Raw genomic sequence first — 19,153 nt, forward strand, 5'->3', positions numbered from 1 at the left:
GCAACAGACTGGTTCCAAATAGGAAAAGGAGTAAGTCAAGGCTGTATATCGTCACCCTGCTTATTTAACTTATATGCAGAGTACATCATGAGAAATGCTGAGCTGAAGAAGCACAAGCTGGAATCAAGATTGATGGGAGAAATATCAATAATCTCAGATATGCAGATGACACCACCCTTATGGCAGAAAGTGAAGAGGAACTTTTTAAAAAGCCTCTTGATGAAAGTGAAAGAGGAGAGTGAAAAAGTTGACTTAAAGCTCAACATTCAGAAAACTAAGATCATGGCATCCAGTTCCATCACTTCATGGCAAATAGATGGGGAAACAGTGGCTGCCTTTATTTTTTTGGGTTCCAAAATCACTGCAGATGGTGATTGCAGCCATGAAATTAAAAGACGCTTACTCCTTGGAAGGAAAGTTATGAACAACCTAGACAGCGTATTAAAAAGCAGAGACATTACTTTGTCAACAAAGGTCCATCTGGTCAAGGCTATGGTTTTTCCAGTAGTCATGTATGGATGTGACAGTTGGACTATGAAGAAGGCTGAGTGCAGAAGAATTGATGCTTTTGAACTGTGGTGTTGGAGAAGACTCTTGAGAGTCCCTTGGACTGCAAGGAGATCCAACCAGTCCATCCTAAAGGAAATCAATCCTTGGGTGTTCATTGGAAGGAGATGTTGAAGGTGAAACTCCAATATTTTGGCCACCTGATGCAAAGAGCTGACACAGTTGAAAAATCCCTGATGTTCGGAAAGATTGAAGGCAGGAGGAGAAGGGGATGACAGAGGATGAGATGGCTGGATGGCATCACCGACTCGATGGACATGAGTTTAGGTAAACTCTGGGAGTTGGTGATGGACAGGGAGGCCTGGCGTGCTGCAGTTCATGGGGTCGCAAAGAGTCAGACATGACTGAGCTACTGAACTGAACTGAAGTATAGACATGTCTAATGAAGTCCCCAAATGGAAGAAAAACTAAAATATTTGAAAAGATAATAAGTATTTTCTGGAATTCAATTACAAAGAATCCATAAAATGACAAACCTATAAAGATCTTTAATGAAGGAAGCCAGAAGACTTGAAGAGTTATGCCAATATAGTGAAAACGCAGATCTTACAGGCTCTATAATATGAAGTAGATCTAGATACCTTGAAAATAGAAGGAAAACAGAACCAGACTCCTTTGCTTACTAATTCTATTTAGATTCACTTGGGGAGTGAGAAGAAAGTTTCATTTGGGGGCACCTTTTGTCCTCAGATGAGAAACATTCCCAGAAGAAGAAAAAACTTTTAATAGAAAGTGTCTATCTTGGTGAAGCTTCCACATACCACGTTTTTGATAATCTCATCTTTGCCATCATGTTTCTGCACTTTGAGCAGATGGTAGCAGAAATCCAGCACAGCAAAGCGCCGCTGCTGCCCAAGGAGCACGATGATCATACAGCCAGCCCAGTGGAGCCCGTCGCCAAAGCACTGCCTGGGGACAAGAAGCAGGAGGTAGAACAGGTGATCAGATGCCAGTGGCCAGACCATCTGTGTGTCCCGCAGGGAGTGATGAGCAGAGGTGTGTCCCTGCTTTGGTAAACACCTCTTCGGGGTTCCTCTGGCAAACTCTTTCTGAACCTCTTTCTAGATCAAGGCCCCACCATGAAGAATGAGTTCATGAAGTGTTGGTCCTCCTGTCTAGCAAAATACACACCTGACTTGCATAAGTTTCCATGAGTTCAGAAAACTCCAGGAGCCCAGCCCTGAGGCATTGCCTAGGCATCAGGTAACAGCCCGTACTTAAGCCGCTTTATTGCAGCTCAGCAATATGGGGATCCATCTCCAGAGGAAAGTGGTCCTCTGTGTGAGCCTAACGCCAGCGTCCCTCCCATCTCCCCTCCCTGAGCACTCACTTACTCGACTGTAAACTCGTGTGTTCCCACAGGAATGCAGTAGACAAACTGCATGGCACTCCAGAGTCTGTGAAACTCAACACAGTCATCCACGTGCATGACCCCATTGCTGGGCAGAGGCCCGCGCCAGATGGAGTCGTCCAGGAAGGTCCGGATCCGAGTCAGGATGACTTCAAACATGGACAGGCCACAGCAGAGACGCTCCTTTGTCAGCAGGTCCCCCTCTCTTGCTATCGCAATTTGCTGCAGAAAGGACAAAATGTCACAGGCATGGCAGGCAGCCAGAATGCTGAAGTCGAAGCACTCCAGTATTGTTTTTGACTCACTGGAAACTATCACAGCTTGCAGAAGAAGGTTTTTAAAAATAAACATCAACAAAATATGTCAGCTATTACTTATATGTCTTATCAGACTAAACAGAACTGTCAAGCACAGTTGTTCTTAAGGGAGAGATTTATCTCCTGAGGACATTTGGCAACATGTGGAGATACTTCTGGTTATCACAGCTTGTGGGTCTAGCAGCATCTAGTGGGTAGAGGCCAGGGATGCTGCTAAATGTCCTACAATTCATAGGACAGTCCCCCCGAAACAAAGAATTATCTCATCCAAAATGGCAACAGGTCGAGACTGTGATGTAGCTAGCTTAAGTTCCTCCCTGCCTTCTGTTCTTAGAAAGCTTTCTTCATGAAGGGACAGACAACAAAAACAGCAGTGTGTACTGTGAACGTCTCCCCTGCCAGGTGATGTTCTGCATCCTTTCACGTGTTAGCTCATTCAAACTTCCCCGCCACCCTGTGACAAAGTCCTATTATAAAACTCACTCGGAAACTCAGGCCTGAGTGGCTGAGCAGGCCCATGCAATCTCTTGATGCCTTAGGACTAGGTCTCACCCACAGTCCATCAACCCTGCCAATGACTGACCCAACTGGGAGCCCAGCTCACAGCAGCATGTTGCATTACCTGTGGAGTTCCGAGTCTTTCGATCAGAGGGACAAGGTGCAGTGGAGCGTACTTTGATTCTAGTCTTTTCATTTTCGCATCAAGTCTCTCTCCCTCTACGGTGGAAAAAAATATTTTATAGCCTATTCCTTTGTATGAATAATAATTGCACAAGTTTAATTTTGTCAAAAAAAAAAGAAAAAAAAAATCAAATGAAAAATGTTTAACATTATGCATAGAGGTTCTCTTTGAAAATTCTTTTATGGAACTGGCTCATCTGCTATTTTAACTCAAACAGAGAACTGAGTCTTTGCTCAATATTCAAACTTTTTAAAACTTACTGAAAAATCCAAATGTAGTCAAAAACAGCACGGTACAATGAAGCCTCTGTGACTATCTGTTGCTACAATCATGAGCTCATGGCATTCTTCTTTCATATATACCCAATACCCCTGCTCCCATGCTATTCTGAAACACAATCAAGATACAACACTTCCATCCTAAATACTTCCATTATTCAGTATTCATTCAACTTTACTTCCAGGATGTGACTGAACAGGAAGCAAACTCAAAGCTGGCTCTTTAACTAAAGAAAACTCTCTGGCAACACAGACATGTGTCCCTACCCCGGTCAGAGGACTGGCTCACCTTTCACATGGACCCTTGGCAAGATATTCTGGAAAGGGGCTGCGTGCAGCAGGTCACATACTTCTTCTAGAGACTAGAACCATGAAAAAGAAGGCTGCATGAAGAAGCTTATCTCACAGTAAAGATGAACAAAGAAATCAGACGCTGAAAACAAGGCCCATCTTTGTCATTTTGTGTAAAATAAACACTGCAAGCAGCACTGCCCAACTGGAGTGTCTGCACTGGTGGAAATGTCCCTTGCTGTTCTGTCCAGGTAGCTACCAGCAACATGTGGTGATTAAATACTTGGAATGTGGCTAAGGAGCTGAATTTTCATTTTTACTTACTCAATTTTCATTTTGATTAATTTAAACACAGACCAGAGATCAAATTGCCAATATCTGTTGGATCACAGAAAAAGCAAGAAAATGCCAGATAAACAACTACTTCTGCTTCATTGACTACGCCAAAAGCCTTTGAGTGTGTGGATCACAAGAAACTGTGGAAAATTCTTAAAGAGACGGGAATACTATACAATCTTAACTGTCTCCTGAGAAATCTGTATGCAGATCAAGAAGCAACAGTTAGAACTGGACATGGAACAATGGACTGGTTCAAAATTGGGAAAGGAGTATGCCAAGGCTGAATATTGTCACCCTGCTTATTTAACTTATATGCAGAGTACAACATGCAAAAGGCCGGGCTGGATGAAGCACAAGCTAGAATCGAGATTGCCTGGAGAAATATCAATAACCTCAGATATGCAGATGACACCATCCTTATGGAAAAAAGCAAAATATCAAAGGGGTTGCAGAACATCTAAAACTCCACCATGAACCCAGAGATGGTCAAGAAGGGTGCCCTTCCCTAGTTAGAGGGCCCATAAACAAGGGAAACTCCTTAAGACAGAGATGTGCTCACCACAGGACAAAAGACAGGAAATGAGTGGGCTCTCCTGCCTCCTGCTCTGCACCCACCCTGAAATCCTGATAAACAAACTGCTAAACAAAGAGATGGTTATCAGAGCATCGAAACACACTAACTGGTAAAGAGTTTCCCTTCTGAGGGTCTCCACAAAGATGACAGCAAAACTAAGACCAAGAGGAGGAAGAGAAGGCTTTCTGTACCCATCATGTAAAGGTCCTGTCGTCACCTAACATAAGCTTGGAAGAGCAGTCAGCCAGCCAGCCCTGCTCCTCCAGAACCTTCCAAAAGGATGCTGACCACCACACCCCCCACCACCTCCTATGCCCAAGTCCAGAAAGAACACAAGTTCTCCACACAGAAGGAAGGCATCAGACGATGAAGGCATACCATGCAAACACAGACTAGAGCGTAATGTCTGTGGAGTATCACGCAGCTGAAAAAGGCTGATGATTGTCACCACTTACTAATGTGGAATGATCTCCAGATTTACTGTCAAATGAAAAAGGGAACGCGGAGATGGGTGTGGATACACACAGATGAGATACTGCATTTTATGTATGTGTTCAGGAAAAGTTACACATGAAGGGACTCTTCCTGTATTAAATATTTAAAATTCATGGTGAGTGATTACTATTTAAAAGAATTTCCCCTAACTTATCTTGCTGCTAAAAATTCACGTGTATTTAGGTGAAAGATTCAGTTCTCCCTCAGCTGTTCCTGGAGCACGGCTGCCCTGGACACTGCTCCTTGGGGAGGGGCCTGTTGGCCCAGCACCACCAGTCCGGCTGCAGGCAGCAGCTGGGCTGAGTCGCAGGCAGTGGGACAGCAAGGGCCTGGGAGCTGCCCGCCTCTGGCACCACATGGAAAATGTCTTCTGTGAGCAGAGTGGCAGAGTCGAGTCTGAGATGCAGGTCCTGACCAGAGACTGCACCCTGCACCCGAACTTGGGCTCCTTGACAGGAGAGCCAACATATCTTTTTTGAGTAACCAGGTGTAAGGTGCCTGGTCCAGGCCTGCAGTCTGACTGCCACACCCTGCACAGTATATGGAACACCCTGGCCCAGGTCATTGTAAAACACACCTTGCCTCCTCTGCCAAGGTGCCAAGGCTCCAGAGAGAGAAGAGACTGCTTTAAGAAGTACCAGAGCAAAGATCTCCCCAGATAGAGCTAGAAATGTAACACAATTCCCACTGAAATGTCAGTGTGCTTTTTCAGGGTATTTGGCCCAAGCTAATTCCCATACTTTCAGAGCAGAGCAAAGATCCACAAAGAGGGAGCATGTGCTTGAAGAAGAATAAGGTAAGGGGCATGTCCTACCAGGGGTTAACACTTTAGTTAGAGCTACCACGAGTGAGACAGCACGTTAGAAGCCATGGACAGACACAGACTCGTAGGAGGAGGAAGAAAACCAAGAGACAGACTGGCACAGCCACAGAAAGCTGAAGGATGACGGAGGGACACTGCTGACCGACAAGGAAAGGAGTCTTCCTTCAGTCGCTGGAGAAGCGACAACTGGTGGCCCCATGAGGAGAAAAGAATCTTCACCTACATCTCACATTACACACGAAAACCAACTCCAGAAGGATTATAAACTTAAATGTAGAAACAAAACCTGAAATCTTTAGAAGAAAATATGAAAGAACGTCTTTATGATTCCTAGAGAGGAAAGGACTTCTTTGAAGAGATACAAGAAGTGCTTGTATACGAGAACCACAGAAAAGAGACTGTAGTCAAATCAGGAGTTTCAGTTTCTCAAACATCGCCACTATTAGAGTGAAAAGACAAGCTAAAATCAGGGAGCGGTATTGGGCTTCCTTGGTGGCTCAGTGGTAAAGAATCTGCCTGCCGATGCAGGAGACACAAGTTTGATACCTGGGTCGAAAGGATCCCCTGGAGAAGGAAATGGCAACCCACTCTAGCATTCTTGCCTGGAAAATCCCATGGACAGAGGAGCCTGGTGGGATATAGTCCATGGGGTCACAAAAAAGGATTGGACACGACTGAGCGATACACAACGATATAAGCATTTGCATGAAACGCACAGAAGATACACAAGTTGTAGTAGAGTGGACAAAGGATACAAATGGAACATTTAACAGAAGGAGAAGAGCCCAGCAGCAGGGAAGACGCCCCGCTCCCCAGGGCCAACTGAAAGGCAGAGTGAGGCCGCCTCCGGAGGGCTCTAGTGCAGAGCAGGCAGCTGACGTGACCACAGGGACAGAGGGAGAGGCTGAAGGACGCCCCCGCAGGCAGGCAGTGGGACTGCGGGTGTCCCACGCATGATTTCCTGGTGTTGCTGGGCTCCGAGTGTTTGCTTTATTATGCTGTCCACCTCAGCAGGCATGGGCCACGTGTACCTATTTCGATGTGAAAAATTAAAATTCAATGAAATTTAAAACTCAGTTCTTCAGTCACATGGAGCCCCACTCTGAGGTCTCAACAGCCTCAGCTATGGAATTTTCCATCACAGACAGTTCTCCCGGGCAGCAGCTTGATATATTATGTGCATGTCGTATATGTTAATTTAGATGTGGTAAATACTATATAAAACATTCTTACAATGTTCACACAGTAAAACATTCTTAAATGAACTACTGCATTTCTGTTTTTCAATTGTAGGGAACAAATTCAAGTTAAAGTCTAAATAACCATGAAAAAAAAGATAAGTGCTTTACAACGCTTGTTCTCCTTCCCCCATTAAATAATGCCACTAAGTGAAGCATCTAAAGAATGGCCTCTTCTGTCGTCCGCGAGGAGGAAGGGGTGTGGTGGGACACGGGCCCGGCGGCACTCGGCACTCACCAGGCTCTGCTCTATGAGCAGGCAGAAGAGCACAGCGTTGCCCACCTCCCGCAGGTTCTGGAAGCACACCGTCTTCAGCTCTGCATACTCAACTATGTCCTTCAGCTGGTGGTGGAAGAACTCCAGGATGCCTGCAGTGGGAGAGAAGAATGTGGGGCTGGGAGAGGCTAGACGGGCGGAGCGTGACAGTGCGCGGCCGGAAGCGCCCGTGCCGACAGCAGACTCCGACACTGCCATCCTGTCCACCAAGGAGATGGCCCTGTCTCCGGTTCCACCGCCTGGATCCTGTCCTCACTTCCAAAGCCTGTCAACCCAATCCAGGCACGGCTTGTTCTTCTGTGCTTTGCAGATATTATTTTTACAAATTGAAAGTCTCTGGCACTCCTGTGTCAAGCAAATCTATAGGTGCCATTTTCCCCATAGCATCTGTTCACTTCATGTCTCTATCAGATTTTGATAATTCCTACAATATTTTAAAGTTTTTCATTATTATTATACTTGTCATGGTGATCTGGGATCTTTGATATTATTGCAAAAAGATCACAACTTGCTAAAGGTTCAGACGATGGTTAGCATTCTTTAGCAATGACGTGTTTTAAGGTCCTTAGTTTATTTATCTACAGCTGTGCTGGGTCTTCACTGCTGGACGCAGGCTTTCTCTAGTCGTGGCAAGCAGGGAGTCCTCTTCATTGCAGCGCGCAGGCTTCTCCTTCCGGTGGCCTTTCTTCTTCTGGAGCACAGGCCCCGGGGTGAGGGCTCAGCACTTGTGGCACACTGTCTTAGTTGTTTCAGGGCATGTGGGATCTTCCTGGACCAGGGATCAAATCCGTGTTCCCTGCATCGGCAGGTGGATTCCTTACCACTGGGCCACCAGGGAAGTCCAAGATGTGTATGTTTTAAAAAGCGTATCTTGTGTTACTGCACACTTAACAGACCACAGCATAGTACAAACATAACTTTATATGCATCAGGAAATAAAATTCATATGGCTTGCTTTATTGTGATAATTTGCAGCTGGCTGGAACCAGATCTGCAACATCTCTGAGGTCTGTGTATACCTTCAGAGGAGGCATCATGTTGCAATAAAGGAGTAAGACCACACTCATCTCCAGCAGAGGTAGAAAAGGTATTTGATAAAATTAAAAATTCCTTCGCAGGCATAGAAGGGAATGTATTTAATCTGATAAAGGACATCTACAAAAACCCTGTAGCTAACATCATACTCAGTGGTGAATCCGCATGCCTTCTCTCAGAGCTCCAGAGAAAGACAGCACATCTTCACCACTCTCCTGGAGGTTCTGGATGTTGTCATAAGGTTGCAAAAGATGCGAAGCATAAAGTCTAGGAAGCACTCTGTGCATTCACTGCTGACACAGTCAAAATCCCCGAGCTGAATCCAGAATTTATAGTCATACAGAAGACCCAGAACAGGCAAAACAACACTGAGAAAAATGCTGGATACTTAGAGAGATTTCAAACCTCTCATCCCATCAGGTCAGGCCCTGAGTGCGCTCCAAAATGGCCCCACAGCCCTGCCTGCCTGAGGGACCATCCTTTCCTCTTGGTGGTCCACCCCACGTGAGCCTGAGTGCGGGGGTCCTTTCAGCAATACGGCACCACCTCCACAGTGACGCCACACCTGCTAGGTGAGGACGCGTGGAACCAGCCTGGAAGTCCGCAGCTCTCCCCCCAGGCCAGCTCTGGATTTGGCCTAAATGGCTTTGTCTTTGACATTTAGAATATCCACCTCTAATAAGGATCTGAGCACCAGTTTTATTATCCCAACATTACTCGTCTGCTTTCTGAGATTTCCCTAAGCCAGGACATACCAATGGTTATTCCCTTCCCAGTGGCCAAATGGGTCACCTCCTCAAACACCACCAGCAGCCCTGGGTGGTGCCAGGAACACCCAGGGGCTCATCCACACCAGTCAGCTGCCTATCAGGACAGTGTCTCCTTGGTGACCAACAAGATAGTTTTCCAGCTTTCAATAAAGTATTAACAGATATGAGGTAAAAGGCAGCTTTGTTAAGAGACAAGGGTTCTTGTAGTTCAATTTTATCACAAACAAAGCTCTCTGAGGTCATGAAGTTTATCCATGTAGAAAGCCCCAAATCCACTCTGGTCAAGCCACATAGGTTCTTCTGGCAGCCCAAAGACCACAGCTGCCTGAGGGCCCTGCAGCTGGCCAGTCAGGAAGACAGGCCCTCAGTAGAGGCAGGCTGCCGGACCAAGACGGACAAGGGGCATGGTCGGGGAAGCAGCCCCCTGCACGGGGCCCCCGAGGCCGGGCCGCTGAAGACGGGCAGGCAGTTGGACCAGGCAGTGGGGCTCCCTGCCCCTCCCTCATCCGTGATTTGCAAGATCCCGACTGTAGGAGAGCCAAGGGGCACAGGGCTCACAGCACTGTCACCCCCCACCCAGCTCTCCCACCCCCGCACACCTGCTCCTGGTTGAAAGGCTGGTTTGTTCTGTTGGAAACAATCAGCTTCTGGTTGGGCTTCCCACCTTCTCCCACTTGGGGAAGGCAGATCTGATCCTTACCAGTAATTTCCAACTTGATTTCCCTTAAGTGGCCTAGGGCTGACACTGCCCACCCCCGTGCGCCCCAGAGCGACGCTGTGCTCACCAGGGGAGCCGTACTCATGTCGCGGCAGCCGGCAGACCTTGGGCATCACCTCCATCAGCGTCTTCACATACTGTAGGATCGTGCCTTGCAGCTGTGAGAGATGGTCTGTGTCAACCACCAGCCACATTACCCTGCAGGCTGTCGGTGCGATGGGGACTTTTGAAAACAAATTTGTTAGTAAAATGCACGGTAATGACCCAGGACTAAGAATCACTTTGACTGGAAAGGAAATCTCACACACAGAAGAAAAGCAACCTTGATGGGGTGGGCAGCCCCTCGCCACACAGGAACTGGGTACAGAATCCTTCCCCCAACCCTGGGAAGGAAGCCCACCAGAGGGAAACATACCAGGCTCTTGACCACCTTCAGCAGCTCTTCCATGACCACCGCAATGCCCTGGTAGCCAAGCAGCCGGCAAATGACCTGGAAGTGCGGGGGCCCCACAAAGTTCCGGTAGCTGCCGTAGATGCTCGAATAGGCCAGGTTTAAAGCCTGGGGGCAGAGAACATTAGTGCTTGATGAAGCTGCCAGGTCTTCAGTCTAGCGCCATGCACACATGAAAATGAAGAATCCACATCTACATGCATTAGCACACAGTGCCCTCGGGTGCAGGGATCCAGAGAACCTGTTAGACTGCCCTTCATTGGTATCTGTGTTTTCAACCTGAAGACATGAAAACAAGCTCGCTAAAACAGAAGGAAGAAAACAAAACCATTTGGTCTTCCAACATTTATTAAACTACAGAAAATATTTTGAGGTCTTGGAATGAGAAATGAATATATCTTAGAACCTCACTGCTGCCCCCATATTACTGCTCTCCATCTCCTAAGGGAGATGCCCAACAATAGGTTCTGATGGGACAGTGGGTACCAGGGAGCTGGAGATAGCAGCCCCCGCATGGCGGGCAGGCAAGAAAGGTAGGCAGGGTAGTTTCTGGTAAGATAAGGCCTCCAAGTTTGTCTAAGGACGCAGGTGCACACCCATCAGGGAAACTCCTAATGTTAAGCATTCAGTGCTATGTTATTTGATGCTCAGCACTTCTTCAGCTGCACTCTGCAAAGTCTGATTTACTTCCCTTGAGACTTCCTCTTGCCCTAAGGATCATTTAGAAATATATTAATTTCAGTGTCTGGAGATCTTCTTGTCATCTCTGTTACTGATTTCAAGTTTGAGTTCACTGTAGTCAGATAACACTCTGTAATATTTCAATTCTTTGAATTCTGTTGACGGTGTTTTAATGCCCAGGACATGGTCTATTTTGAGAATGCTCCGTGGGTACTTGAAAAGAACGTGTGTTCTGATGTTGTTGGCTGAAATGTTCTACACATGTCCGTGAGATCCTGCTGGTTGGTGGTGCTCGTTCTTCTTTGCTGCTGATTTTCTGAACACTTACTCTTTCGATTACTAAGTGAGAGGAAAGTTGACTTCCCCAACTACAACTGTGGAGTTGTTCATTTCTCCTTTCACTTAGTCAGTTTTTGCTTCAAGTATTTTGAAACTGTTGTTTGGTGCAAAAACATTACGGATTGCTATATCTTCTTGGTGACTTCACCTTATCATTATGTTATGTCCCTCCCTCTTTGCCCCTGATGCGTGATTTACTTATATCATTGACTTGAAGTGAGTTTCTTATGCAGTCATACTTTTTAATCCACAGTCAATCTCTGCCTTTGAACTGTCTTTAGACTACTTATATATAATACATTCACAAATAATGCCATTACTGATTTTTAAGTAGGCTTTTTCTTCTTGTCTTCCTATGGGTCACATAAGACATTTTCTGAACTCTGTTGTGACATAATGGTGGTATTTTGGAAAGCATCTCTGCACGGTCTCTCAGTGATGCTCCAAGTGTCACGTTATATGTCATGTGAGTTAACCTATGAGCTTCCCTGGTGGTCCAGACAGTAAAGAATCTGCCTGCGATGCAGGAGAGCCAGGTTCCATCCCTGGCTCGGGAAATCCCCTGGAGAAGGGAATGGCTACCTGATCCAGTATTCCTGCTTGGAGAATTCCACGGACAGAGGATGTAATGTATGTGTTGTATTATACATTACGTAAGTTGTAGGTTATATAAGTTACCACTTTTGAATGAAGTGTTTTAGGATTCCTCCTTTTACGTCTCTATTCTTTCCCCTTCCCCTCTTATAACTGTCTTAAATATTTCCTCTACAAACACAGAGAACTACATCAGGACAAGAAGATTCTGAAGACCTGGACTAGCAAGGCTGGTTGTTCAGCTCTGAATGAATATCCTCAGGAGCTGTTGTTGTTCAGTTGCTAAGTAGTGTCCAAGTCTTTGTGACCCCATCGACAGCACGCCAGGCTTCCCTGCCCTTCACTATCTCCGAGAGTTTGCTCAAATTCATTTCTACTGGTGCTATCTAACTGTCTCATCCTCTGCCTCTGTCTCATCCTCTCCTTTTTCCTTCAACCTTTCCAAGCATCAGGGTCTTTTCCAATGAGTCAGCCTCTTCACATCAGGTGGCCAAAGTATTGGACCTTCATCGTCAGCATTAGTCCTTCCAATGAATATTCAGGGTTGATTTCCTTTAGGATCTCTTTGCGGTCCAAGGGAATCTCAAGAGTCTTCTCCACCACCACAGTTCAAAAGAATCAATACTTTAGCACTCAGCCTTCTTTATGGTCCAGCTCACATTTGTACATAACTACTGGAAAAACCATAGCTTTAACTATACGGGCCTTTATCGGCAAAGTGATGTCTCTGCTTTTTAATAGATTTGTCATAGCCTTCCTTCCAAGGAGGAAGTGTGAAACCTCTCATCAGTCTTCAACTCCCGGGGGATCATTCCATCCTCAAGGCTTATGGAGGCTATTCTAGGTGTTTCCCTTTTCTCCTGAGCAATAACTCTGCATTCTGAGCCAAGAACATCTAGAATCTCACTGCCTCTCAAAAGAACCTATTCTAGAGTGACTACATCTGAACAAAAAGGGAAACTGGGATATCACACCTTGTTTCTTATATGAGTGGAAAGCTGGAAACCCATGGACATGTACAATCAGGCCTTTCTTGGCTCTGTTCCTGGAGGCTGGCTTTTCCTGGAGCGCCAGACATTGGTGGCACAACCTTCGTTTTTCTTTTCTTTCTTGGCTGCAACACCTGGCATGTAGGATCTTCATTCCCTGATCAGGGACTGAACCAGTGCTCTCTGCAGGGGAAGTGCAGTCTTAACCACTGGGCCACCAGGGAAGTCTCAGAACTTTCCCTCTGCTCTGTTCCGATGTGGATTCCAGGAGCAGTCATCCTCGTGGGGTAAATGACAATAATAAATATCCCATCAAAAAAAACAAGGGTTTTGTGACAATGACATGTATTCTATCTGTTTTGCATCACATAGAATGTGTTTCTGATAGCCGTGCACTGTCCCAGAAGAGGGATACTCAAATACTTTCTGGCTACAGCAAAAGCAAATTAAAAAATAAATACATTCCCTATTCTTCACAATCTTTAAAGTAAAAGCCCTGTTAATTTTACCAGTGATGATGTACAGTAAACTTACTCTCCTGAAGTTTTGTTTTCACTATACTAGCAAGTGGAAAATTATAGTTAGGAAGTTGTGTTCTACTTGAAATGTATGAGACAGCTGCCAAACTAATTTCTGTGTGTTACTTCCTAATATTATGGTGCAGGTCTGTTTTGTTTCTCATCCTGCATATTGCATATTCTCCCCACCCCATCTCCTTCAATATACCCAAACTGTACAGTTAGTGTTTATGTACAGGGAACACTCCTTGGGAGGCAAGTGTTGAAGATGACAGAGGACCAATTTGGCAAAGAAGCTGGATCTGTCACTCGCCACTTTGAAAAAAATCTACTCAAGCAAGAACACCTTTGTGATTCCTCTTATAGGAAGCCTGATTCTTGTCTTCTGCTCACCATTGTTGTTGTTCTTCAGTCATGAAATCACATCTGACTCTCTGCAACCCCATGGACTGACCGTAGCCCACCAGCCCTCTAGTATCTCCTGAAATTTGCACAAATTCATGTCCATTAAATCGGTGATGCTAGAATTCTGTCAGAATCACATTGTTGTTGCTATGCTGCATCCAACTCTTTGCGACCTCACGGACTGCAGCACACCAGGCTCCTCTGTCCTCCACTATCTCCTGGAGTTTGCTCAAATTTATATCCATTGAGTTGGTGGTGCTCTCTAACCATCTCATCCTCTGTCGCCCCCTTCTCCCCCTGCCTTCAATCTTTCCTAGCATCAGGGGCTTTTCCAATGAGTTGGCTCTTCACATCAGGTGGCCAAAGTATTGGAGCTTCAGCTTCAGCATCAGTCCTTCCAGTGAACACTAAGGGCTGACTTCCTTGCAGACTGACTGGTCTGATGTCCTGCAGTCCCGGGGACTCACACGGAGAGCACATGAAAGTCTGAGAGCACCAGTGCAGAGCTGTCTCACACAGATATTCTAGTTTCTTCTTCATCCTGAGCTGGTCCCAAACAAAGCAAGGCGGTGTCACTTCATTACCCAAGGACGATGACACCATCCTGAATCTATTTGAAACGTGTGAGTTCAGCTCGCTGGCACTAAAGATAATCAAGCTGTTGTTCCCGATTCCATTTCTGGCAGCTAAATATACTCTCGTCAGCAAGGGGTGGCCGTGGACTGGTTTCCAAGCTTGGGAGGGAGTGCAAACACGAGCACGGTTTTGTTGTTTAGTCGTGTCTGACTCTTTGGTGACCGCCATGGACTATGGCCCACCAGGTTCCTCTGTCCGTGGGATTTCTCAGGCAAGAATACTGGAATGGGCTGCCACTTCCTTCTCCAGAAATTTCTATCTTAGTCACCAAAGTTTCTAGTTCTGTCTTCTAAAATTACATAAAACTACTTTTAGTTCCAAGGGGGTTAAATGCTGTATTTTAATTCCAAAAGGAGGTGCATTAGAGCACTTATTCTAGTCCTTTTAAAGTTATCCACTTCATGCCCTTACCAAGTGGTAGAGGAGGAAGGCTGAACCCACTTATGAGCCCAAACTGTATTATCTACCCATTTCCAAGGTGCAAACACCGCTGCACATCTGAATTCCAGCTACATCTGCAGTGAGAGGATGGAAATGAAAGGCTCACATTCTAAGGAGGCTCCCAACTGATATCCCGGCCTCTGCAGACCCAATCTAAAGGGTGGGCTGGGCACCCAGCGTCACCGCATGGGCAGCTCGGACACCATGACAACACGTTCCTGTGTGGTCCCAGAGCATGGGTGCCACCTGGGTGTGGGGAGGGGCCAGTCTTGGGCCTCATGCTCCACCCCACCCGTCACCTGTCCCACCTGCCCAGCTGCTCAGCAGCAGTACTGAGCAGGGGCTTTCACCTCTAGCCCCCCAGCCCCGAACCGGTGAGGCAGGTGCTGTGGTCAGTTAATCTGCTGCCATGCTTTTTGTGACGGTGATGCATTATTGGCCCTGTAACATACTTCACTTTGTACTCGTCTGACTTATTTCCTTAGGAGTCTGACTTCCTACAAGTGAGAACATTTAAATGCTGGTGAATACAGATGGCCCCCTAGGATTCTGTGTACTCCTCCAGCCACACATAAGGCAGCACTACATTACAATTTAGACAGGTGCTAACAGGAGGACACAAGCATGTTTCGTACGTGGCATGATGTGTGTGTGTACTTAGTCACTCAGTCATGTCTTTGCTACCCTATGGACTGTAGCCTGCCAGGCTTCTCTGTCCATGGGATTCTCCACGTGAGAATACTGGAGTGGGTTGCCATTTTTTCCTCCAGAGGATCTCCCCAACCAAGAGATCGAACCCGAATCTCCTGCATTGGCAGGTGGATTCTTTACCACTGAGCCACCTGGAAAGCCCTATGTGGCATGATACATTTGAATTATTGCAATTAAACTGATTCAAACTAAACTTCAAAATACACTTCACTGTGAACTTAAAAATCATAATATAATATAAACACAAAAGAACTTACCTTTGATCCATGCAAATACTGAGGTTGCGCATTTGGCTGTTTATCTCTCTGAAATTCTTGAGAAAATGGTAATACTGTACGAACAAATCTAAACAAGATTTAAAAAAAAAAAAAATCAAAAATTGAATGGTACTTCTTTAAAATTGAGAACTTTTCTATTACTCACCAATTAAATCTTCCTCCCAATTAATCATTGCATAGGAAATCAAAACCCATATTAGGAATGAGCTATAAATACTCTGAAGTTTGATAAATGTATTCAAAGTTCAAAGAAACAGAGTGAGAACACCAGGGCCCTTCTAGAACATAAAGAGAGCCTCCAGAGTTGGCACCAGAACCATTTCAAGCCTAACGCAGTCTTCTGAAAAGGGGCCTGTGGACACAGCAATGATGCCAGGCACAGGAGTAGGAAGGCAGATGTGGGTAGTGAGGTGGTCACTTAGGTCACTAATACAAACTGACAGAAGATGAGTCCAAAAACACACTTGCAGAGCCAAGAGACTGTGGCTTCATAATGGATTAGGAGCCACTGAAAATGAAACAGTTGGATCTTAAAGCAGAAATATAAAAATTGACTAAGTTTCATCAGAAGGGTTCATTTAAACATACTAAACTCTCACAAAGACGCATGATAAAAAACAAGTCATAGACACTAAAAAACTATAGTCATCAACACAGTATGGTACTGGCACAAACACAGAAATATAGACCAATGGAACAAGATGGAAAGCCCAGAAATAAACCCATGCACCTATGGATACCTTATTTTTGACAAAGGAGGCAAGAATATACAATGGGGCAAAGACAGCCTCTTCAATAAACGGTGCTGGGAAAACTGGACAGCTACATGTAAAAGAATGAAATGAGAACACTTCCTAACACCATACACAAAGATTAACTCAAAATGGTTTAAAGACCAGAAACTATAAAACTCTAAGAGGAAAACATAGGCAGAACACTCGATGACATAAATCAAAGCAAAATCCTCTATGACCCATCTCCTAAAGTAATGGAAATAAAAACAAAAGTAAACAAGTGGGACCTGATTAAACTTAAAAGCTTTTGCACAGCAAAGGAAACTATAAGCAAGGTGAAAAGACAACCCTCAGAATGGGAGAAAATAAAAGCAAATGAAACAACTGACAAAGGATTAATTTCTAAAATATACAAGCAGCTCATACAACTCAATACCAGAAAAACAAGCAACCCAATCAAAAAGTGAGAAAAAGACCTAAACAGACATTTCTCCAAAGAACACATACAGATGGCTAGCAAACACATGAAAAGATGCTCAACATTGCTCATTACTAGAGAAATGCAAATCAAAACTACAATGACTTCACACTGGTCAGAATGGCCATTATCAAAAAGTCTACAAACAATAAGTGCTGGAGAGGGTGTGGAGAAAAGGGAATACTCTTGCACTGTTGGTGGGAATGTAAATTGATACAGCCACTATGGAAGATGGTATGGAGATTCCTTGAAAAACTAGGAATAAAACGACCATATGACCTGGCAATCCCACTCCTAGGCATATACCCTGAGGAAACCAAAACTGAAAAAGACACATGTATCCCATTGTTCATTGCAGCACTATTTACAATAGCTAGAACATGGAAGCAAACTAGATGTCCACTGACAGATGAATGGATAAAGAAGTGTGGTACATATACACAATGTAGTATTAGTCATAAAAAGGAATGCATTTGAGTCAGTTTTGATGAGGTGGATGAAGCTAGAGCCTATTAACACAGAGTGAAGTAAGTCAGAAAGAGAAAGATAAATATTGTATACTAACATATATATGGAATCTAGAAAAATGATACTGAAGAATTTATTTCAGGGCAGCAATGGAGAAACAGACATAGAGAACAGACTTATGGACATGGGGAGAGTGGAGGGGAGGGTGAGATGTATGGAAAGAGTAACATGGAAACTTTGTTACTTTTTTTCATGGAAACATGTAAAATTTGCTGTATGTCTCAGGAAACTCAAAGAGGGCTCTGTATCAACCTAAAGGGGTGGGATGGGGAGGGAGATGGGAGGGAGGTTCAAAAGGGAGGGGATATATGTATACCTATGGCTGATTCATGTTGAGGTTTGACAGAAAACAACAAATTCTGTAATTATCCTTCAACTAAAATATAAATTTTTTTAAAAGTCATGGATTTGTTAATTATTAAATTCTAAGAACTTGATGAACATATATCACACTTTAATAAATAAAAAAGAGTATAACTGTCAAAACACTAACAGCTCATGAAACAAACATTTGCAACCAAGGGGAGGAGCAGCCGGTGGCTCTTGAGCACATTGATGTGGAAACATCACGGTGTTGAGTGGCTGGATTTTGTCCTTAACTTTTAAAGAATGCTGAATTTTGGGGGGCAGATGGTTAAACTGCTAGCAAGTCAACTGGTCTGTTAGGGTGTAAAGTAGCCACTGGGCTTGCCGGGTAGCTCAGCTGGTAAAGAATCTGCCTGCCAACTCAGGAGCGGAGAAGGCAATGGCACCCACTCCAGTCCTCTTGCCTGGAAAATCCCATAGACGGAGGAGCCTGGTGGGCTGCAGTCCATGGGGTCGCTAAGAGTCGGGCACGACTGAGCAACTTCACTTTCACTTTTCACTTTCATGCATTGGAGAAGGAAATGGCAACCCACTCCAGTGTTCTTGCCTGGAGAATCCCAGGGACGGGGAGCCTGGTGGGCTGCAGGCCATGGGGTCGCGGAGAGTCGGACACGACTGAGCGACTTCACTTTCACTTTTCACTTTCATGCATTGGAGAAGGAAATGGCAACCCACTCCAGTGTTCTTGCCTGGAGAATCCCAGGGACAGAGGAGCCTAGTAGGCTGCCGTCTATGGGGTAACAGAGTCAGACACGACTGAAGCGACTTAGCAGAAGCAACAGCAGCAACAACTCAGGAGACCCCAGTTCGATTCCTAGGTCAGGAAGTTCCCCTGGAGAAGGGATAACTACCCACTCCAGTATTCTTGGGCTTCCTTGGTGACTCAGATGGTAAAAAATCCACCTGAGGGATTTCCCTGGTGGTCCAGTAGCTAAGACTCCAGGCTCCCAATTCAGGGGCCCCAAGTTCAATCCCTGGTCAGGGAATTAGATCCCACATGCTTCAACTAAGACCTGGTGTAGTCAAATAAATAAATAAATATTTAAAAAAAAAAAAATCCACCTAAAATGTGGGAGACCTGGGTTGAGAAGATCCTCTGGAGGAGGGCATGGCAGCCTCCTCCAGTATCCTTGCTTGGAGAATCCCCATGGACAGAGGAGCCTGGTGGGCTAGAGCCCACAGGGTCACAAAGAGTCGGACACGACTGACTAAGCCCAGCACACAAAGTGGCCACTACCCTAGTGCTGGC

The 19,153-nt window shown here is 45.3% G+C and overlaps 1 protein-coding gene across 2 annotated transcripts in view; it reads right to left on the reverse strand.

Moving 5' to 3' along the window:
- The window catches only part of CYFIP1 (cytoplasmic FMR1 interacting protein 1), a 101,361-nt gene that overhangs the window by 3,156 nt on the left and 79,052 nt on the right, over nt 1-19,153 (reverse strand). For both annotated transcript variants that reach the window (XM_061135414.1, XM_061135413.1), the window contains exons 23-30: nt 15,778-15,865; nt 10,171-10,314; nt 9,823-9,913; nt 7,194-7,324; nt 3,485-3,557; nt 2,858-2,952; nt 1,902-2,140; nt 1,329-1,476 (exon numbers count right to left, since the gene is read on the reverse strand). In XM_061135414.1, the coding sequence (XP_060991397.1) occupies nt 1,329-1,476; nt 1,902-2,140; nt 2,858-2,952; nt 3,485-3,557; nt 7,194-7,324; nt 9,823-9,913; nt 10,171-10,314; nt 15,778-15,865 (1,009 nt within the window). The remainder of the gene's footprint in view (nt 1-1,328; nt 1,477-1,901; nt 2,141-2,857; nt 2,953-3,484; nt 3,558-7,193; nt 7,325-9,822; nt 9,914-10,170; nt 10,315-15,777; nt 15,866-19,153) is intronic.

This window comes from Dama dama, chromosome 33 (assembly GCF_033118175.1).
Source record: "Dama dama isolate Ldn47 chromosome 33, ASM3311817v1, whole genome shotgun sequence".
Taxonomy (NCBI): domain Eukaryota; kingdom Metazoa; phylum Chordata; class Mammalia; order Artiodactyla; family Cervidae; genus Dama; species Dama dama.